The following is a 23,079-nucleotide window of genomic DNA, read 5'->3' as shown; positions in this document are numbered from 1 at the left end:
CAGTGTCAGCACTTCATGGGGAGCCTTGAAGGATGAGAAAGTGCCCAGCACAGGAGGAGCACTTCGTCTTTATTTTGATTTTGTTTAAAAAAATTATGTTTATTTTTGAGAGAGAGAGAGAGTGAGCATGAGTAGGGGAGGGGCAGAGACAGGGAGAGACAGAACCTGAAGCAGGCTCCAGGCTCCGCTCGGTCAACACAGAGCCAGACACAGGGCTCAAACTCACGAACTCTGAGATCATGACCTGAGCCGAGGTCAGATGCTCAACTGACTGAGCCACCCAGGCACCCTGGCATTGAAATATTTGAATCACAAGAACTTTACTTCTGACACTGCCAGAAAGACCCTTTAAGTGTGATTACTGCTATGGATAAAGAAACATTTTTCAGGTCACATATCCACAGCTAATGCCTCACAAAGAATGTATACAGTAGTGTTGGGTCCTTAATGCTGTTTGTTTGTTTAAACAGTCTGATGAAATATCTCCCCCATTAACTGTGAGCAGGACCCGTAAATATGATATCCCTCCCACGAGTAGATTCCATGATATGGCAAAGGGGAAGGAATCTTGCAGCTGTGATCAAGGCCTCTAATCACCTAACTCTGAGTTAATCACCAGGGTGATTATCTTGGATGGGCCTGACCTAATCAGGTGAGTCCTTTAAAAGCGGGTTTAGGATCAGAACTGAAGAAGTCAGAAAGATTCAAAGCAGTTCTCCTGTTGACGTTAGAGAAGCAAATGACCATGTTGTGGAGAAGGCCACATGGCAGGGAACGGCGGGCACCTCTAGACGCTGAGGGCCTCAATCCTAGAACTATGAAGAATGAATTTCACCGAATAACCAATGAGCTTGGTGGAGGGACCCAACTTTCAGAAGAATCCACCGACTGCCCTGGGTGACAATTTGAGGTCAGCCTAGACAGAGGGCCTAGATAAGCCATGCCCGGACTTCTGACCCACAGAAACCGTGTGATAGTAAGGCGAGTGCTGTTTTAAGCCTCCAAGTTTGTGGCCACACATTACAGCATAAGGAAATATTAATACAGGACATATGCTGTATTCAACTGTTTTCAACTGTTCGTGAAAATTCCAACCAAGCCACACACAACTGTTAGAGTAGATATATTTGTTTATTTGTCTCCCAGACAGGTAGGTTCTGAAAGCTTTACTTCAAGGTCCCTTGCCTGAGCCCTCTGTCAGCCTCCGGCCTTCACACACTTTGTGAGGGTGTGGCTGGTGTGAGGGAAGACGCCAGCACTGTGAGCCAACTGAGCTCAGCTGGCAGCTTCTGGGAACCCCCTACCCCCAAGCCCGGAGAATGGAAACAATCATTCAGTGTCTGGGGAATAGAGTTAAACTCTGCTTGGATTTCTGGTGGGGAAGCCTGAAACAGCAGCGCTGGCCTATTGCGAAAGAGCAGACGATTTATATAAAGAGAGTTTCATGAGACCTCGCTGGAGATTTTCCTGTTATAAGCATGGGAAGGACACACAGCATATGCCGACACACTATTATGATGCGATTTAATAGCCCAAGTCATAATATTAGAAACCTATAGCATCTCATTTCAGAGCTAACAGTTTTCAAATGATGAGACACGATTTTCATGGACTTTTAAAAAAATACACAAGACAGATGAATCTCCATTGTAAGCCCCTCCTTCATTTTAGACACTCAGGGAATCAACCTTCCCCTGGCCTGGGTCACCGACTCTCTTTGGGATGCAGAGTGTGCTTTGACATCGACTTCACATGCTACAAATAAAAGGCATTCCACCTATACGGGATTTCTGTGACTATACTGGTTTCCTTTTGTCCCCTCAAATGGTTGTGGCTTTCTGTTCCTCTCACCTCAGAGTAACTCCTTCCTTTGCTTCTGCACTTACTGGGCACTGTGATCTTCCTTTAGCCCTCCAACACTAATCTCGCTGACATTCTCTACACAAACCACAAAATGCTATTACTTCCCAGTGTTTCTTTCCTTTTTTAAAGTGTTTGTTTGTTTGTTTGTTTGTTTATTTGTTTAGAGAGGGAAAGCATGAGTGCACAGGGGAGAGGGAGGCAGGGAATCCCAAGGGAGCCTCACACTGTGATCTGGGCTCCATCTCACAAATTGTGAGACGGTGACCTGAGTTAGACGCTTCACCAGCTAAGCCACCCAGGTGCCCCTGATTGCTATTTGTGACTGCTCTAACGTCACAACCTCTGAAGTATTAGCACAGATCCCTTTGCAAGAAACTGACCTGATAGAAGGCCCTTTAGTGCAAGAAAGTTCTGGCCTATGGAACAGACCTTGCCCACTGAGGGAGGTCAGGAACATGGGGAGGCGATGTGGACCACACATCTCACTTCACACCATCAGAGCTGACATTCCTTCTTCCTCGTCCTCAGAAATCTGCTGCTAAAAGTCTTGCAATCTGTGCTCTTTGAAAACTAGTGAACGCAGGGCCAGGTGGGGCTCCAGCTTTCCCAGAACTTCCGGCTTCACGGACTGCTCTCTTTTACAATTTTGAATTCTATTGTTTGTTTTAGGATAATCTTGGCCAACAGCTGCGGTTGAATTACGTATCTTGCAGTTGAGTGGAAAACCAGCAAGTATATCTCTAATTTTTTTTTTCATAGCTTTTCTGGAATTTGGATCTGGAATTGTGGCTTGAAAGGTGGAAAGTGCACGCACGCACACATGTGCGTGTTGGGGGTAAGGGAACGTGCCTCAGTTAATGCATGTGGGCAAAGGGCCAAAGCCACATCCTATGGAATCTGCAAAGGTTCCTGCCGTTATGGAGGCTACCCTCACAAACACAATGATTCCCAAGGGACTCCCTGCTGAAGTGGGTGGAAGTTCAGTGTTTCTTGTCCCATTGTGTTTTTGAATGCCTCCTGAGTGCTATGCTTTCTTCGGCTGATCTTGTCCCGATGGCCGTGCTCACATAGTGTACTATATAATCAAGCCTCCATTAACTCTGTCATCACTACAGGAACTAGCCTGGTGAAGCCATTACAATCTCGGATTCTCATTCCATTGATCCTCCAACCCAGCCTCCAGCTCTGTCTCCTCAGTACTGAGCTCTGCCCAAAGTTGACCATTCCTGGAGAATTTTATAGCGGAATCACTTCCTTTGTGACCATTTCCAGGCAAGCATAGGGGTAGAGGTCCACACCACTGGCGGACATGTAGAAACGAAGAGCTCATTTACTTGAAACGTGATTGGGACTCCTATCTGTCCCACCTCCTTCTCCCCCTGGAGAAAAGAGGGGCAGAAGGGGAATTTAAAATTACAAATAAAAAGAAGGGACGTCAAAGAGTTCATTAAAAGAAAACTCTTCTGGAACTCAATAAATAAATGGTTTCTGCGTCACAGCCTCTTGGTTCCTACCTTCCTAATGGTTAGGCCTGTTTTGGTTCTAAGTCCTCATGAAGACCACACAGCCCACATTTCCCGAGTGGCCTCACATTTTTATTCTGTTTCACTGCCTCTCTGGGATCAGACTTCACTTTGGAATTGTATGGTTGCTGTGGCTACGGCACACGGTCAACTTTAATATGGATGTGATTTTAATAAATATTTGTACTTTTAAGAAATGCACACCCCACAAGCAACACACACACATGCACATAATTCATAGACAATCACTTCCTTGGGAAAAGCTCCACCATCTGCTCATCGAGGTAAAGTGTCCTTAGAAACATCGACTAAGCCAGCTGTAAAATTTCTTTCCAGAAGATTTCCAAGTGGTCAGAATAAACACAAGTTAGACAATACAAAACTCTTAACGTATATTGGTCTTGGAACTCAAGCACTGTAAGGGCTAATATATAGGGAGCTATACAACACACCAAGAGCCACGAAATCCACGGTAGCAACAACAAGAATAAACCATGCCATAAGATTATTAAAATCTATCCTATGATGCCCAGAGAAGTACCTGGTTAAAGCTGTTAAATATAGTATATGACAGTTGGGATCTGTTTTCAGTGCAATATATCACACTTATATCACAATACATCACATTTGGCAAGTGATGGATATAAAAATATATATTTTCTGCCTTCAAAAAGTGTAAGGATTTTCTGATAAACTGCAGATGTAATTAGCAGTTGGATCTCCTGGGATCTGATAAAAAGTCTCAATCACACTTCCTCTGCCTCCTCAGTCCACTGAGCTCAAACCTTACCATGCACTAATAGCATCTGTGTGCGTGTGTTTAGCATCAGGAGAATTAAGTCTCCTTCCATGCATTTCTTACAAATATTATTATCCACTTGAAAGCATCTTGATATTACAATTTTCTCCCTATCTTTTCCCACTGTCCCTCTCTCTCTCTCCCTCTCTCTCTCTCCCTCTCTCTCTCTCATAGCTAAGAAAATACCAGAAAGATACCAAACTTTCCCCATGGCTTATTTCAGTTTCCATTTTGAGCCATTTTTTGTAATCTCCATGTGGCAGTGTCTGAATAATTACATTAACATGGAATTAATGCAGTTTTTAGTGTTTTTCTCTATATTTTTCTTTTTTCCTGTTTCCTTCCTTCCTTCCTTCCTTCCTTCCTTCCTTCCTTCCTTCCTTCCTTCCTTCCTTCCTTCTTAGAATACACTGAAGTATTTCCTAGGTACTAGCCTTGTAGTTATTATTTTAATCAAAGCTTATTTTTGTGCCCAGCATGTGAAAAGGAAAAATGTCTTTTTGAAATTCTATTTTACAATACAGACAGGGAAATTGGGCCTCGAGGGACTTGGATTTCACTTAAATACTATACACATTTAGTATCACACAAGAGGTGGGGGTGGGGCAGCAAATAAACTTAACAATGACTTTTAGTCTGTCTTTACGAAAGAAAGCTTCTTCCCCAATGAAAAAGTCTCTTCAGCATCTGCTCCAGGAAGAAGCCTATGGAGAAAACAGTTTACCCATGGCTTTGGAAGGAGGTGTGTTTTGTTTTGTTTTGTTTTTCTTCAGAGCGCATCCGCTGTCCTTCAAGAAGTCATTTGCAGTGATTTTCCTGTTGTTAGTTGAGCAACGAGTAAGCACTGGATGTATTTTCCAGGGATGAGCTGGTTGTTTCTGGGGTGGAAACATTGTATGTTCCTGAAAAACAGAGCAGCAGTTCAGCCTTAAGGATAAGACTTCAGGACCACTGAATCCTCTCCTGATGGCCCAACAGGATCTCTAACCCAAGAGCCAGGTAAGCTCGGCCATGCCTGGAAACACACCCATGCCTGCCCTCCTCCCCGGACGGACCCGGAAGTGCCGGAGAACAAAGCTGTTGTTCTCAAGCATGCGCGGCAGCCCACAAGACAAGCACTAACTACTTCACATCAAACCAGCAGCCAGATTTCTACAAAGGACAGGGAGGTATGAACACGGGCAGCCCTCCACATGCCACCACATGCACAGGCCTGGGGACATCTGTGTGAGGGGACCTCCCTGGTCCCCTGGGATTGGAGTGATTTGGGAAGCTCTTAGGAGAGACCCGGAGGCTGAGCTGGAAGGTGAGGGGGGTGGGGGAAGGGGAAACAGGAAAGAAAGGAGAAATTCCAAGGGAAGAAAAGACAGGACTGGAAAAGAAGCAGACGTCAGGGGATGCCAACCAAAGTGCAGCTGAGGGGGCAGCCACGGAGCAACTGCAAGGGCTGGCGCCAGCAGGAGGAGGGGACTGAGCACAGGGCGAGTGGGGGTGGTGTTGGGCAAGGAAGGGACACGGTGCCCACCCTACCATCAGATTGGTGAGCTGCCGCTGCTAACAAGGTTGCCATCACTGCTTGGGGGGCCCTGTGGGGCTGCTGACAACATAAACCAAAGTTACAGTGATTAGGGGACCCTCACGTAGGCCAACATTAATGACCTTTGAGAGGTCATCGAATGGCAGTGGCTGGAAATCTCAGGCTGTGGGACCTCAGGAACAGAGCCCTAACTCCACCGTTGATCTGACTGATTCAATAGCAAAGAACACATTTTATTGGCCTTACATGTTGTGTAATTCTGACTCTGTAGAATCATTTCGCAGTTGTAACCTGAATGTGAATGGTCAACATGTTCCAGTGCGGGGCTGGCCAAGTGCAGTGGTTGTACTAGACCCTGAAGATTTGATAATTTCACAGCAGTTGCCCTCAGGGACTTTCAGAATCAAAAGCGAAGGCCCTCCAATCTCATGAGTAATGCATCAAATCAAAGCCAAAAGCACCAAGTCCTCTGGAATTTTAACAAATGGTAGGCATTCTCAAAATTGATTTTATTGACTTTATAGGCAAAGCCTTAGTCTGGAATGATGACACATTTCTAGATTCTGCACTTGTTTGATCTGTTCAGTTTCCAGAAGCTGGCAGGAGTTCTGGTGCTTATTTTCTTGGGGTTGGGGGCATAGTGGGCAGAGGTTTCAACTTGCCAGACTAGCTGAGACCCATTGCCCAAAGTCATTAACATTATTTTTATACCTCCAAGGTAGCAATTTAACTGTGCACGTTCCTAATACATTAGCTAACTTCGGTGACTCCTCCTATATGCATGCACTGTTTTATAAATGCCCATACGTAAAACAAGCACACTCCCCCCAAAAAAAGAAAAAGAAAAGGGAAAGAAACCCATGGCATGTGATTGTATCACAGATTTTCTAAATATATTCTTTTGCCGTACCTTAACCCATAAAGATGACTGCCTATTCTTATTTAACATGAATAGCAGTAGACTCTGAATTTGACAAGGCCAGCAATTTACAGTTCCCACTTTTGTGGTTGATACAGTTTTGACAGACAGTTCTCCACAGCTTGTCCAGATTCTCCAAATCGTATCCTTTTTAAGTTATTATGAGTTGCCCACTGAAGGCAGTTGCTCTCTCTACAACCTGCTGGTGGTTTGGGAAAATATAAGCAAGTTCCTGCATTTAACCTCTGTCCCAAATGAGGCTATTGTAAATGCCACAAACTGGGAAAGTAGGGGGTGTGAGACTCCACACTGGGGCAAATTTGTTTGGGTCAGCCCAAACTACACTCCAAGGAGTGACCTAGAGGTCACTACGTACCTGTTTTACCAAACAGATTGTTAAATCTTCTTGATATTGGAGAACTCATAGAAAATACTGGTGTAGATGAACTGAGGGATGTTGACTGAAAAAGAGAAAGAAGACAATTACCAAGCAAATGTTAAACCAAAGCCCTGTTTTGATCTCTAGGATGATTTGTTTGCTGTTCTCTAGTGGTCACTACCTGCATCTCTCATTCCACTTGAGAAGTGAGAGCCTAGAAGAGCATAAATTTCTACTTCAAACAAATCAGGTAGGAGAGCCACCTTAAAACACCGGACTCTCATCAGAATTAGGAAAGGAAACTTTCAAATGCATGTTCTTCTGTTCGGTAAGGTTTAGTATTTTCTGACATGTGAAAACAGTCAACTATATTTGAGTGCGATTGTTATTTTCCAGAATGAACTACCAAAAATCTATGCATTATTCCTCACACTGTGTTCTTTATTGTCTTAAATTTCCCCAGAAGGTTTCTTGTTTCTCACTGAATGTTGATTTTTTGACCTCCAGTTGATATTATCTGTGCTACTTGACCCCTACTTAAAGATGTAGGACAGCATCTTAGTGATTGATAGTTTGGTGGCTAACTTTAATAGGCAGAATCAGGTGAGAAGCAAAACAGTGGAATAATCTATGGTGAACCAGGGTGTGGAGAGGGAAGGCTTTGCCACGGTCTCTACAAAGGAAATGCTTACCTTTGAGTTCTGAGAGGACCATCTTGACAGTGAAAACTTCTTCAGCAAGACTTCCTGCACCTGCAGTTGTTTAAAGGAAGCCCTCATAAGTTCAACATGCCACAAACACTTCGGACTTTTCTGGGAGCAAGAAACTGTGATTGTTCTTACCTTCTGATCCCAGAGGCACCCAAAGAGTAAAATGAATAGCCCCTGAAAAAAATTGGGCGGAAGTACATTTTAATTTTATGATTTAAAATTATGATTATGATTTAATATGATTTTAATCATATTCTATTGTCCAGCAAAATAGGAAGTATTGTTAACTTGGCATTGAATTTGTACTACGCCTTTCCACATCTGTATTTATGGAATGGGTCTAGTAGATAATAATGTTAAAAAGGATGAAGTAGGGCCACACCAAGAGACCTTAAATGTTCTAATGTTATAAGGATATCCTTCTATTTCCTTATCCCTGTTTTTGAACTGGAGGTCCTATTGGTTATGCTGTTAAGTACATCTCTTATGTCTCCAATAGTGCTCACATAGTTGTGATGAAGAGCTGGGGCATGGGCTGAAATAATCAGTCCCTTGTAGTCAAGCCATACTATAAACTTCATTAGGCATGAGCCATATAGTTTCAGGCCATGGGCCTAGCAGAAGTTGGAATTTGGCATGAGCGTCGGGGGCAATGTCTCAATTTCACCTCCAGACCACTGCTTCCTCACCATCCACCCACTGGTTGAATCAGAATTAAGAATTCCCTTCCTTGTGCTCCAAAGACTTGCTGTCTGTACCTCTGCTAAAGTTCTTCTAACAATTGGACTTATATTATAGTTATTTATGTGCTACAGGAGAGCAAAAAGTGTGTCTTAGTTTAAAGTTTATTTATTTTGAGAGAGGCACAGACAGCATGAGTGGGGCAAGGGCAGAGAGACAGGGAGGCAGAGAATCCCAAGCAGGCTCTGTACTGTCAGTGTAGAGCCCGACATGGGCCTCAAACTCACAAAACCGTGAGGTTACGACCTGAGCCAAAACCAAGAGTTGGACGCTTAATGGACTGAGCCACCCAGGCACCCCAAGAGTGTTTCTTTTTCATTTTAGTATAGTAGAGCAGAATGTCTACCTTACATAGGGCCTTCATTCATCCTTCTTCAGCAAATGTTTCTAGAGCACAGACTATGTGGTACATAGCATTCATTTTATTTAGCGGATGGTTATCAAGCCCCTACTCTGGGTCAAGGTCTTTTTTAGGTAGTACTAGGGATTAGCGATAAATAAGCCAGATGCTATCCCTGGCCCCACAAAGATAGAGCTCATTTAATTCTTGTAGAAATTTAACTGGAGAGACTACTTGGCTTAATAGCGGTATTTTCAATTAGGAGATAATGGATGGCATCATGATAATGCTGGATAAATAGCAAAATCCTGTGTAGGGAAGGGACTTCCCTCTTACGTGTATTATCAGGGCTTTTCAAAGAGAGCCATGCATGCAACTAAATTATAATACCAGTGATAAGAGGTATGAGGTTCTATGGGAGCTGAGTAATGTGTCCCTTCTATGTTACTGAGTGCTTGTAATTACTGCTCTTTAGGGCTAGGGCTTTCTCTGAACTGAAATCCTTCCCCATTCCTACCCCTGTTTGTGTTTCTATCATTAATTTGTCCCACCAATATAGAAACTTCCTGAGAGCCCTGTACTGTGGAGCTTACCTGAAAGGCATTGAGGAGGGTAAATATAATATGGAACACAGCATTGCTTCCTTGGAACACAGTGGCAAGACCAAAACCCCAGGTGAGCCCCAAGAGTGGTGTGAGGACCACAATGCTCTTGCTGATCTGAAACAGACTACTCCTCTCTTGCTTGCTTGGCTTGTCTCCAATGGAAGGTCTCAGGATCTTGGAGATGACCACAACCGTGATGGTCATGTTCACCACCACGATGATCAGTGCTGGGATGACGAAGGCCAGCAGGGCCTTGGTATCCTCCCAGTTGAGCCAGCAGGCATTCTTCCTTGTGTAGACTTCTTGGGGCTGGGTGGCCCCAACTGTGATGACTGAGATGACAAGAGGGCAGCCATAGCCAAGAGAAAATGCAACAGCCTTCTGAATGGACTTGCTTGTGTCATGCAGGATGAAAACCAGGCGGTAGAAGAGCATGAGGCCCAGAGTCAGCATCCAGAAAAAGACGCTGAGGTAGAAGAAGTGGATGAAGAAGGTGGCGGCCACACAGGCTGTCCCATTGAATGGGTGATAATGATCATGAATGGTAGCAGCCACGATGAACCAGATGTCGGCAACCAGAAGGGAGGCAGCAATGTTCACTATGCAGATGTGACGCATATAGGAAGTCCGATTCTTGGTCACTGATTTCCACACCACGGCTTCCACGATCAGACAGGCGGCTAGGCTCAAGATGGAAAAGCACAACCCGATATAGGAAATGATATTCAGGAGTATTTCCAGGAGAGAACCAGGATATGGAGAGTCGGGGGACATGAGGATGGAGAATGATGTTAGGTGGTCACAGATGCAGGAGACACTGTCCTCATCAAATTTGTTCACATAGCACCCACTACTATCCCACCCCCCTGTGTGGTTGGCGAGGTTGAAATTCCAGAAGACACATCGTGGTATCACACCTGAAGGGTTGGTGTTCTTAAAAGTCATTGAAACACTGAATGGCATGGTTATGTTGTGGCTGACAGTGGTGGTCATCACTAAGCTGTTTGCAAAATTCTTTCCTTGGACATCCTGGGCGAGGATGGTTTTGAGAGTTGGAAAAGCCACGGTGACAATAGATGAATCTTCCTGCAAACTTCCCAATTGGCAGTTTTCAATGGCCACATTGCCCCACAGGTCTGAGTCTGCGAAAACAAAGCTCTGTTTGTAGGCTTTTGGATGGCCAGGTTTTATTACCATGCTCCTCATCTGCACATTAGTTTGGTTGATGGACAGAAAAGTGTTATCTTCCGGCCGTAATGCTCGGGAAAATCGTTCTACTGAGTCCAGGAGCTGTGAGCTCTGGTTGGTCTGTTGCTGTTGTAATGCCTTCCAGGTACTCAAGATGGGCTTGCTGAGGATGGTGTTAACCGTAGAGAGAACGTGCTGTAATTGACATGGCATGAAGTCAAACCAATCCAATTCTTTCAATCATACAAGAGAGAAAAAAGAACATCTCCCTGGAAACTGGTTGCATGGGTACAGGTAAGAGGGAAGGAAAAATGAGGCACCACAAGCTGTGGGGATCTGTGGCCCACCTTCTACAGCAGGGAGTTAACAGAGGATGTATCCCCAAGGCTATGATACTTCGTTAAATATTTACCAAGAATCACCCCACCCTCCCCCACACACCCACTAAGGCCAATTCAGCAGGCTGGTAGAGATTTATTAATGGTTTTATTTTACTTTAAATCTCAAGCCTGTAAAAGGTGATCGTTGACCACAAGGGCAAAGTAGTTGCCAAGCACCAAGTTGTTGGCAAAGGCATCATTTTTTTCTTGCTAAACATTTTGATTTTCTCTTCCATAAACTTGGGCTTGTCACTTTCCATTTGTGCTTTCTCTCAATATAATTTCTTTGCCCTTCTTTGCCTTGTTCTGTTCAATCCAAAACTATGAGCCCCGTAGTTCATTGAATGGTGGCACCCCCAAATAACATGTCCTGAGACCCAGACTCTGTGAATGTGACCTTCTTTGGGGAAAGGGTCTTCATAGATGTAATTGAGTTAAGGACCTTGAAAGGAATACATCCCAGATTAGCTAGGTGGGCCCCAACTCCAGTGTCAAGTATCCTTTTGAGAGACAGAAGAGAAGAAAATACATGGAGAAGAGGAGAAGGCCATCTGAAGACAAAGTCGGAGGGTGAAATGGGGCAGCTGCAAGCCAAAGAATGCTGGAACTAGACGGAGCTGGAAGAGGCAGGGATAGACTCTCTCCTGGAGACTTCGGAAAGAATATGGTCTGACAGACACCTTGATTTCAGACTTCTAGCTTTGAGATCTATGAGAGAATAAGCTCCCGTCATGGTAAGCCATCCAGTTTGTGGCAATTCCCAACAGTAGCCCCAGGACCACGTAACCTCCTTGGACCTTTGTTACCTAAGCTGCTTTCCAGATGCGCCTGGCTGAGTTGCACAGTGGGAAGCATTGGCAGATGGGAAGGAGGGAGAAGAAAGAAGCTGAAATATATTTTCCTACTACCCACCACATTCACAGCCTCGCCCCTACACACACATACTGTCCTCAACACATCTGTGGTGCTAGTTCTGTTGCTACAGCTACTGATCCCTCCTCCAAGGCTTAGTTCTCCCTCTGCTGTAGCTACGCTCTTTCCTCTCCTTTCTCCTTTGGCCCTCAGGATAGTACTGGCTTCTATTCTTTTCTTTTTGTTTCCCCGGCTTTACCTCTGTAAGTATTTTTTTCATTAAAGTCTCTTCATTTGAACTCTTCACTTGAGTCCTGGGTGAATTTCCTTTCCTCTCAGAACCTTGATTGCTTCAAAGTTCATGTTTAGGGCTAGACCATTGAAAATCCCGCCTCGTACCTAGCCTGAAAACCTTTAATTAGGAAGCAGATAAGAATTCATTCTATTTTAATGAAGAAACTAAGATGGAGATTCACTAAAGAAATCTTTTAAGAGCCAAAATGAATACTAGAAACACTCCCTGTGACCCTAACAGCCATAGCTGACAAAGCGTGCTACCTGACCCTAAAGCACAGAGTATTGCTCTGGAGAAGACAAAAAAGGGGCTGCAATGGGGGAGGGGGGAGTGTGTTTCTTGACTACAAGTCCCAAGGGGTGAAAAGATGAGACCCAAAGCTCCTGTAAGGCCCTAAACAAACTCACCGTCATCATTTCTGAATTCACTTGGGTTGGAACCGTTGAGAGCAAATCAAGGATATTAATGATGGCTCCCAGGCTCCCAGGAAATGAGCTGACTTCGTGTTTCACCTTGCCTGTGCTAATAGAAAGATCCTTTAGGTATGTCGGGAGCTTCTTGTCCTGATAAGGGCTCTTGATCAAAGCCTAGTAAAACAAAAGCCAACACAAACAAACAAAAAACTTGCCAGTTGGTCCGGTCATCAAATCCTGCTGATCTATCCATGATGAAAATCTCTTACATCCGTGGTTCCCTTTTTTCTCCATTCTTAGAAGTATATCCTATAAGATAACTTATTTATCTCTTAATTTAATCTGTGTGCTATTCAGACTGGAATATTACATAAGACCTCACACATAGAAGGGAAGCAGTAAAATGCATGTTAATCTGATGACTAGTTTCTTTAAAAAAGGAGACTACGTGTGATTGCTAGAGAACTAGTTTAAAGTTGAGTAACTCGTCACTTAGTGGTCTGGATGGAAGCCACTTTGCCACTCTGCTTTTTTTCATCACTTACCGTGCTGACCAATTTCAGGGGTGACTGTCCATCCCAATTTTCCAGGGACAGTTCTGCTTTATATCTGCTGTCTCAGTGTAATGGTTACCTGTGCCCTCTTTTATTTTCAAAATGTGTCCTGGTTTGGATGATAAATTATATGGTCACCCTATCTATAATGATCACACTTTTGTTTTCTAATTATCTAACTACGTGTATTATAATTATGTAGTTAATTAAACTACTTATGATTGAAGAATTCAAATTTGATCTCCTCCATAAAGAACTTTGATGAGTATTCCAACCTAGGGGAGTTTCTTCCTCTGAATGCATAAGTGTTTGTTATTTAACTTACTTTACACATGTGACATTTCTACTGATGTCATCGTGTGTTTTAATTTCAATATCTCTCCAATTAAATTATAAGCTCCTTAATAATATCAAATGTGTTCTATTCCTTCTGATATCCTATAATGCCTCCCATAGTATAAGCCATGTAAATTGGCACAGAGTAGGTATTCAATAAATATATATTGAATGTATAAAGCAAATGGAGCATGATAGACCAACATGCCCCTTTTCCACTGAAAATGTATCTAGGTATCTAGAATTGGGACCAGGGCCCAACAAGGAGTTCAAATTATAATATTTCCATCTTTCTTGAGTCAGAAAATTGATATCACTGATGTATCCTTCATCAGGGCCCAACTCAGATGCCAAGTTTTTCCAGCAGACCTTTCCTGATTATCCTAAGCAAAATTAATGTATATATAATGACCCAACTGGATTATGATCTCTAGCAAATCAGAGACCAAATTCTGATTTGGTTTCTTTACCCTGATAGCACCTACAATAATGCTTTGCACCTAGTAGGTATTTTAATGAATTTAGTGTAAGACAAGAGAAGAGACAGTAAGATAATCAGATGAGTGAGACACAAACCAATATTACCCCTTTTCTTTAATTCTTCTTCCAAGGGTGGAGAGCATTTGGAATCAGTTGGCTAATGGTGTCATTAATTATAACCACTAAGTATAACTCCACTAGTTGTCTCATCAATACTTATTTATTGTAATTCACAGCATTTTAGGAGTCTCTACTCTCAGCAACTTCAGTATGAAGTAACATTTATTTTGATGAAAAGAAAGGAATTTTTCCATGGCAATAACCTCTTCTAGGTAAGAGAGGCAGGCTAGTTCCATCTTCCATTACTATAGGGTTATCTCTAAAGACTGAGGAAATCTCAGACCTGTAAAAGCATAAAGCCCAAGTATATATATTTTTTGCACCAATGAACCTTATTTTTTATGTTTCTCCTCTTTCTGAAAAGATTAGAGTTACTTGCTTGATAACAAGATTATTCAAAGGAGAATGGTAAGAGAGGATAATTCTACCTGCACCTTGGAGGTAACAGAAACAAGGTACCGAGAAGTCAAGGTATGCAGCTGGTCCTAGAGCAGAATATGTGTTTTGTTATCTCCATATTTGTATGTAAGAAAAATGTAAAGCATTTTTCGGTTTGCATCTTCTTTGGAAATAAACAAATAAAAGTAGCTTTGGGAGCAACACAAACCAGCCCAAGGCCCATTTGCTAAGAAATATGATAAGCTAGAAAGATCTCCCCAACAAGAGCTCTCAGAGTCAAAGATTTAAGGATCACCTTGGCCAGCTGGAGCAAATTATTTATTGGGGCAGAGATGCAGCCATTCTTCTTCACTTTCCACTGGGAGCCTACACATTTGTACGTCACGATCCCGCCAGTGGGCCCTCCAGGGCTGCTGGGAACATTTGAGAACTGGCACAGTTTCTGGATGACTTTCCCAGGCTCCCCAACACCTATTATGGGATCTTGGCACATGATGTTCTCTCCTGCATTAGAAACACGGAAATAAAAGGGACTATTTGAAAGGAGGAGAAAAGATAGTCAAAATAGGGTCAGGCCTAGGTAGACTACTGATGTTTGAATTCATTTTTCTCTTTGCTTTCAATAACCTTTTCAGAGATACCCGCTTCTTTATTTCGCACCTGACTTTTCAAAATCTCTCTCAGTGCTTTCAGCACAAATCTGACTTTCATCTGCACTCGTTTTCCTAACAGAATTTATTTCCTCTATGCCTCACCCCCACCTCCAATCCCCAGGAATCTTCTTTCTGCTGCCTGTAAAATCTAAGCCATGGAAAAGAGCTTAATGTGTGCTCATCCAGATAAGAGATAAGTTACTAGGAATCCCTGGGAATATAGTGCCTTAATCCAAAGGATTCTCAACTCTGGCATGTTAGAATCACCTGGGGAGCTTGGACAATACCAGTGTCCAGTCTCACTCCTACTCAAGTATAGGAACCCCTTGGGCTGAGATTTAGACATTCGCAGTTTTTTAACTTTCCCTGGTAATTTCAGTGTGCAGTCAGGGTTGAGAGGCGCTGCCTTCATTCAAGTATGTAATTAATGGTGGGAATTCCAGGTACCCATGACGTGAATATTCTAAGCAATATTTGTAAACGTTTGTTCCTTCTGGCTTCCCTTAGAGGTGACTCCATTTCACATCTACTCAAGACCAGACTTGAATGGGGAAATGACATTTGTTGAAGAATCTCTATCTCTAGGGGACCTTGATTCTCTGATGAGCAGACCCCTTTGCCACCAACTTACAAATTTAGCATTAAGTTCTGTCATTGTATAAAATCTTGAAATACTAAGTGGTTTCTACTAGGACAAGGAAGTGGACTCAAACCTGGTATGAGGAAAGAAGAGAAGAACAAAGATAAGTGAATAAAATGTATCAATGCCTGGGTGAAGATGGTGGCATGGTGGAAAATGAAGACATGGTCTTGGCTGCTCCCCCCACCACCAAGAAGAGGTGTGCTTAGTAGAGTTGGGGGACAGTGACTCAGACAGATGGGGAACTCTAAACTCCTACTATGATGTCCAGGTCTCCATTACCAATACACGTGAAAATCACCACAAATCACTAAATAAACTCAAACATGATTGGCGATAGAGCCACGAATCCTTTGGATATCAGAGGTGCTATTATAGAGAAGGTTCTGGGGGAGGAGATTGCTTCTTGTGGAAGCCCAGGACCGTCCTTTATTCCCTTGCCTCTCTGCTGCTCCTGAGGAGAGCTCTTGGTCATAGGCTGTTACAGAAATGGCCACAAACCATGACCTCCTACTTTGAAAATTCATGGGGGATGACGTTGACCCAATGATAACAAAGGATGGGAAAGACAGTTGCCTATTTTGTAGACTGATTCTTTTCATGTAGCCTTGCTTAATAGGGACACCCTTCCTTTGCTGAAAGTTAAAAGAGGGCTCAGCCGCACAAAGATACTGTGCACTGTACAGGGCTTAGCTTCCCAGCCTCCACTGAAATAGGGCTTCATCCACAAGGTTTTCTTGATTGTTTCCTCCCCACCATCATTAGCAGAGTTAAACCTGAAAGCCTCTTCTGACTGCCCACAGCATCTCTAGTTCAGCTCTTACTGCATTAGATGTAATAACATTTTTTTTTTTTATCACATTCATCTTTCCTCCATGCCTGCGGCCAGTCAACATGGCTTAGTTCTCTTCAAATCTCCCACCCTCAGCCCAAGGCCCACCACATGAAGGTGTTTAATACATATTTATTGAATGGATAAATGAAGGAATCAATGACTAAATGAATAGCTTGTTCGTGACTATAATATTTTAAAATAATTTAAATGCTCTTACCACGAACCAGGTTAAGCTTCATAGAAGGGCTCTGGACTGAATTATTCGCAGCATTGGTAAAGTGACAAAATAGGTCATGCTTTTTTGGACACCAGGAAACTGAGCTCGCCATGAAATTATATTTGTAGCACACTTGCTTTCCATTGACTTCTTTTTCTGAGATAGAATCATTGAAAGAATTAAGTCAAAGGTGAGTATTCAAAGCACACATTATTTTTCAGATAATCCAATACAGATAAATGTGTCCAAATTTTTCCAAGGAATGTGCCATATTCATTTTTGATATGGTTTTAAAAATGCCTCTAGCCTAGAAGTAAGTCAGCCCACATTTACACTGTGCTCACCTAACCTTTACCTCCACCATTCATGATTCTGAATCTGTGCCCATACAGTTTGGACAATCAGAAGGTCTTTCAGCTCCTCTCTCCTCCTTCCGCCGGTCCAAATCCCAGCACGCCTGTGCATTCATTCTGTCCTACCTTCACCACATTGGTTTAGACTCACTTCTTTATGGACCTGTCTCCTCCATGAGACCATAAAGTCTTGGAGAGAAGGTATCCGGTCTCATGTATCATTGCAGCTCCCAATGCCTAACTCAGTATTTGGCACATAGAGAGCCTTGAATGCACGCATGGCATGTTAAACATAGAATGTTGAAATGTTTACATACTTCAGTATCCAGATTGATTCTATACCATACAGCCCTCTCTAAATTCTCATCTTTATTGGGTCTTGTTTTTTGAACTTCCAGTGTTCTTTTGACCTGAATTGCTCATTTTGGAAACTTAATGTTATATCCATTGTCTTTTACGACATGAACATTTCCAGCTAGATATTGGTATATGTGCCCCACCTTCTTTTATCTTCTTTTCATCGACTACTATAGTGTTTTGCATTAGGCTTGTCCCCATGAATAATTGTTCAAAGAATGAATGAGCTTGTAAATCCTTCAAGAAGGTGTTTGTGTTTTGAGATTTCGGGTTGTGAGCTCATATTTGGTTGACCTTAATCTGTAGGAATCCTGAGGTCCATGAATTAAGGGTACATTCTACCTTAGGGGATTTGAATTTTTTTGCCAGGTACCATTGGGTGCTACTAGTGGACTATTTTAAGTAAGTTACTCTTCGGTGTGGAGTTCCTGGACCCTATAATTAGTATAAATTCAAACCCCCAAATCTGAGTGGGGGAAGGACAGTTATAATTCTCAGGGGATATTTTTGCCCACCCAGAGATGAGGCCAAACTCTTAACATTGGCAGACAAGTTTTGTTTTTCTGTTTATCCTCTTACTGAGTGAGCATCTCACCCTTTGAGGGTTCTGACATTGTGCTGGTGATGTAGGGTGCCTTAAGTTACTGCAAAGAGAGCAAGACCTTTTCCTTCAAACCCTTCAGAGCCTTAAAACCCAAGGTGCTGGGTTTCTGACTGGCAGATGCCTTCAGAGAAGGCCTAGCAGTACTAAAACATTTCTATTTATTTTTCTTTATGCTCTTGGCCTTTTGCTTTCTTGAATGCTCAACTGCATTTTTAAAAGGATTTTTGTGGTACTTTTATAACATGCTGATTCATAGCATGGGGGGATGAACTACCAGAATACCTAGTCTGATATATCGAGTAAGTAGAAGGCCTGTGAAAGTATCCTAACCCTGTCTTCAACAGCTCCCACTAAAACCAAAGGGCTTCACTCACTCTCATAGACCCTCAAGACTTTGCCACAAACCAACAAGCCATGGGTCACATAGCAAAACGGAAGGTAACAAAGTTTCATGGGGTCCACTCTGTTACATTCTGTCCCTAATGCAATCTTCATATCTTTTCACCTCTATTTTAAGATGAGGTGTTCGGGACTCCACATGAATGAGATATGCCTCACAACGCAGCAATTACTGTCTTACCTGCAAGAACGGATAGGGAATCCATTTGGAAAGTTACTTTGTAGTCTTCATCCTCCTCAATGCAACACTTGAAGAGATGGGAACCTTTGCATGGGATTGTAGCTTCCAAGGGATCAACCATGATGTTTGGCTCTAGAGGCAGCGGGTAAACAATCACATCTTTCGTTGCAACACTGTATGAATTCTTATATCTAAATATGCAATGATAAGTTCCTGAGTAGAAGGAAACAAAAATGAGACAGAGAGTGATCACTGCTCCAAAATAGCTTTTGCTGGGAAGGTTAAGAACGGATTAAATTTCCCTGTCAGGCGTAGGCAAGGGAACATCATACCCTCCTGGACATTGGACAAGGAAATTATTGATCACTTCTCCTCCTGGGTTCTCTATGTATTTGAAAGACCAACCAATTACCTACATAAAATTTTAAGTTAAGTGGCTTATCCAAAGTTACACAGTTATGGTTGTGGAATTACATTTCAAAGCAGGTTCATTCCCAATACCTATTCCCAAGGTTCTTGTCCTAACCCAGGGAGGAAATATGGGAATTTTGGCGTGTGCTGAGGCGGCGTGTTCTTTGAGGGGAGTTAGACCGAAGGAGCGCTGAAGTGTTGGGATGTCCCCTCCCCCCATCTCTGAGTGAGTAGCTTCCTCAGGTTTCAGGGCGCTGTGACACCACCAAAGAGTGTGGAAGGGGAAGGTGGGGTGTTCTTGAGAGATCTGCATCTGCAGACTCTGGAGTTAGATGTACAATGTCTGACTCCTATCTAGAAAAGTCTAATGATGCGAGACTGGCTGGCTTTGTCAGACTACAGAGGGGAGGCTACGGAGGGAGTAGCCTGTGGCCAGTGCTTGGTGAGGCAGAGTGGACTGGGTGCAGTACTTGGGTCGAGCTCCTGAAGAACATCTTCTCCCAGTGGACTTCATGGTAGGGCCCATCAGAGGATGAACCACCACCTGAACAGGTGCCATGGCGCCAGTGTAGTAAGATTATAACAGCACCTACAGTTCAGTCAGACCCTTTGATTTTCCTTACACTCCCCCTCTTTGCCCCCAACTCTGGGGCAGCCAGAGCAGCAACCAGCCAAAGCGAAAACAGAAGAAAGACAGAGAACAAATCCCTTTTAATCTCTGTTGGGAGGAAGGGAAACTTAAATTCAGTATGAAATAAAAGTGTGCTCAGTGTAGATGACAATAGATTTTTTTTTTTAGTACCTGAGTATAGGACTGTTAAATAGGCTATAGTTATAGCTTCTTCTCAGTTATGGCTCCTCAGTAGGAAAGAGCAATTGGACAGAGTGGATATAAGTCCAGCGTGGGAGAAAAATACTCCCATTTCCTGACCATATATGACCAAGGCCAGCCAAACAATGACTAGCTATTTCTACAATGTTGCCCAGGCCTTATATGGACAAATAAAGATGGCCTGGGACTTGGAGGACCTGGACTGATTAGCTTTATAGTTAATGAAAGGCTTCAGAGTAGAGTGGCCAAGAGGTGGCCACTGGAGCCAGACAGTCTCAGTTTCACCCTGGCTCTGCCATTTACCAGATGTATAACCTCGGGTATTTTACTTACCCTCACTGGGCCTCAGTTCCTTCATCTGTAAAATGGGGACACTAATATCACTAGCATCTAGGTTTATTGTTTTAATTGAACGAATCCACTGACATACATAGCACCGTGCCTGTCACATACTAAGGACTCATTAATCAGCTATTATTACAGTCATTCTATCAAATTCTTTTTCTCCTCCAAATATTTGTGTTTCTTTCCAACATGTATAAGGTGCAGCAATAAATAAGAAATAAAAATGTTCTTTTCTTTGGAGCTAGGCATATAAATCCTTTACCTAGTTTTTTTTTTTTTTTTTTTAATACATCATGATTGGGTGAAAAACTCCTAAAAGTCTGGTGAAACTACTTTTAAAAGCAATCCTCTTAACTTCATAGCAAGAGCACAGGCTCTTGAATCGGACATGAATTCCAATCTTGGCTCTGCAACTTAACATGTAGAAGCCTAGGTGTATTTGTTAATCTCTTTGAGCCTCAGTTTCCACATCTGTAACATGCAGATAGTGACGTCTTGCCCTAAAAGGCTCTTGCATGAAATGTGATGACATCAGGCACGTCCCAGGACAGGACAGGCCCTCCAGGAATGGTCCCTCTCATTGGGTGTTTCTGGCAGCAGAGTAGGGTCTGTAGTTTTCACTCACCATTCCACTCCCGGGTCACGGTCTTCACTGTGAGCACTGACTCTGCTCCATCAGCGCGCCTCCTCGTGGTATAAAACTTTGGGTATATTTTAATCCCAGCAGAAGTGTTCCAGTATACCTCATCATAGTTACTCACATCGCTGATGCACTTTATGGAAAAGTTTTGTCCCTCAGAAACAGAAATTGGGTCCGGGGTTATTGTTAGGTTGGCTGAAAGAATGCAAACAAAACAGACAAAAGAAAAACCAACAACAGGCACAATGTTTAGTCTTTCTGGTGACATCGACATAGGAGTGAAATTACAGACAGAGACCGAAAGCGCGGGCCGCCCTCACTCTGCTCATATCAATGTGGGACTGGTACCTTGCTGCTCCTGGGCTCTACTGGTTTCTATGCTGTTCCGGGTGGTGCTCTGAACTGTACTCATTTCCATCACATGACTTAGGAGCTCGTGCACTTCCCCATTGTGGCTGGAATTATCTCCTGATGATCAGCAGGGCAAAAGGTTGCAAACTTAAGAGTGTTGACTTAACCCATGTGTTCATGAGGAATTACTCAACAAAAATGTTAACCAGACCCTTACAAATGTAAGAGCTTACATGAACATCCGGCTGTGTTTGCCCCTGCTTCCCTCTTTCCACGCCTCTTCGAGCGTGTCATTGACATTTCAAAATGCCATTCACTTTGATCTTCTCTAGGTGAACAGCTTCATGCCTTGAGCCCACTGATGCCAGACTGCCTTTCCAATCAGTGTAAAATCTTACTCTTGGCCGCAATCAAAGGAAATCTGGACTTCCCATTGTGCCCTTTAGAAGCTGGGATCCTGACGTTCAGATACAGGCCTCAAGTTCCAAAAGCATGGACTGCTGTGTCCCTCCCACTGCCCTTACTGGCTGTAGAGATCTCGGGTAGAGATGCCTTTCTACTGTTTGGCGGCTTCTGAGAGTGGAAAGGTAGAGGCTCATGGAACCATGAATGTGTTCCTCTTGATTCTCAGGTGAGGTCCAAACTACCAGTCCAGTGGTTCTCCATGAAGTCTAACCATGTTTCTAAGACAGCCCGAACCCCGCATAATCAATACAACTCGGAGTCAAAACTAGAAGCATATAACGGCTCCCACTATAGACAATTGCAGATTATTGCTCAAAAGATCCCCGAACTCATCGGTGGAGTAATGTTTTCAGATAAACATAGCCTTGATCTTTGTAACAAGATCTTATGCTAAGTCATAAAAGCAGGAATTGTGAATAAGACTAATAAGTATTGTTCATAGGAGCCCTTTCCCCGAATTGTTTAAGGGGGTCTGATGATTTATCCAAGTAGTTTGGGTTTTGTTTGGTAAGATGGTGGAAAAATAAGTCTGACCGCCCCGTTTTTGCAGATAGGGGTGAAGTTGTCATGTTTTATTAGATGGGGAGGAGAAATGACACTTTTAAGAAGCCTAACTCAGTCAAAAGGCTAAAAACCACTCATGACAAATATAAAATAACCACAAAGTATCAGAATTTTAAAGCTTTCTGCAGCCCCCTCTCTAGAACAGGTGGAGTGGGAGAGAAGGATGCCAGAGCAGGTGAAGAGTAGCAGGCAGTGAGCCAGGCTACTGGAATTCAATGAGGGAGGATGGGATTATGAGGGGAAAGAGGGAAATTAGGGGCACTACCCTCATTAGAAATTGATTAAGTGATTAAGTAGAACTAATCCGAGCCTGAAGTTGTATTTCCAAGTCCACTTTCTGCCTTATCAGCACAATGCAGGACTTGGCCTTCCCTGCAGCCCCAGCCTCCTTCCTTTTAAAGACTTCATCTGAATTTCTTTGTTTTTTTAAAAAAAATATAATTTGTTGTCAAGTTAGCTAACATGCAGTGTATACAGTGTGCTCTTGGTTTGGGGGATAGATTCCCATGACTCATGGCTTACGTACAACACCCAGTGCTCATCCCAACAAGTGCCCTCCTCAATGCCCAACCCCCATCTCCCCCTCTCCCCTGTCCCTCCCCATCAATCCTCCATTTATTCTCTGTATTTAAGAGTCTCTTATGGTTTGCCTCCCTCCCTCTGTGTTTGAAACTATTTTTTACCCCTTCCCCTCCCCCATGATCTCCCACTAAGTTTCTCAAGTTCCACATATGCGTAAAAACAAGACTTCACCTGAATTTAAGTTGTAGACAGGGAAGTCCTCTCTGTCTTCCATTTG

General features: G+C 43.1%; 1 protein-coding gene across 7 annotated transcripts in view; it reads right to left on the bottom strand.

Moving 5' to 3' along the window:
• Positions 1 to 1,507: 1,507 nt before the first annotated feature.
• Positions 1,508 to 23,079, bottom strand: part of ADGRF5 (adhesion G protein-coupled receptor F5) — a 104,905-nt gene continuing 83,333 nt past the window's right edge. For 4 of the 7 annotated variants that reach the window (XM_077764829.1, XM_077764832.1, XM_077764831.1 and 1 more), the window contains exons 12-22: positions 21,249 to 21,368; positions 20,886 to 21,095; positions 18,673 to 18,885; positions 16,779 to 16,934; positions 14,729 to 14,937; positions 12,539 to 12,718; positions 9,405 to 10,799; positions 7,863 to 7,904; positions 7,713 to 7,772; positions 7,018 to 7,102; positions 1,508 to 5,087 (exon numbers count right to left, since the gene is read on the bottom strand). In XM_077764829.1, the coding sequence (XP_077620955.1) occupies positions 5,008 to 5,087; positions 7,018 to 7,102; positions 7,713 to 7,772; positions 7,863 to 7,904; positions 9,405 to 10,799; positions 12,539 to 12,718; positions 14,729 to 14,937; positions 16,779 to 16,934; positions 18,673 to 18,885; positions 20,886 to 21,095; positions 21,249 to 21,368 (2,750 nt within the window). In that variant the 3' untranslated portion in view covers positions 1,508 to 5,007. Of the gene's footprint in view, positions 5,088 to 5,715; positions 5,783 to 7,017; positions 7,103 to 7,712; positions 7,773 to 7,862; positions 7,905 to 9,404; positions 10,800 to 12,538; positions 12,719 to 14,728; positions 14,938 to 16,778; positions 16,935 to 18,672; positions 18,886 to 20,885; positions 21,096 to 21,248; positions 21,369 to 23,079 lie in introns of all 7 variants that reach the window. The other 3 variants (XM_077764834.1, XM_077764835.1, XM_077764833.1) reach the window with 2 other exon arrangements.

Source organism: Crocuta crocuta, unplaced genomic scaffold, assembly GCF_008692635.1.
Source record: "Crocuta crocuta isolate KB4526 unplaced genomic scaffold, BGI_CrCroc_1.0 scaffold44, whole genome shotgun sequence".
In the NCBI taxonomy this organism is placed as follows: domain Eukaryota; kingdom Metazoa; phylum Chordata; class Mammalia; order Carnivora; family Hyaenidae; genus Crocuta; species Crocuta crocuta.
This window is presented reverse-complemented; position numbering and strand designations above follow the sequence as displayed.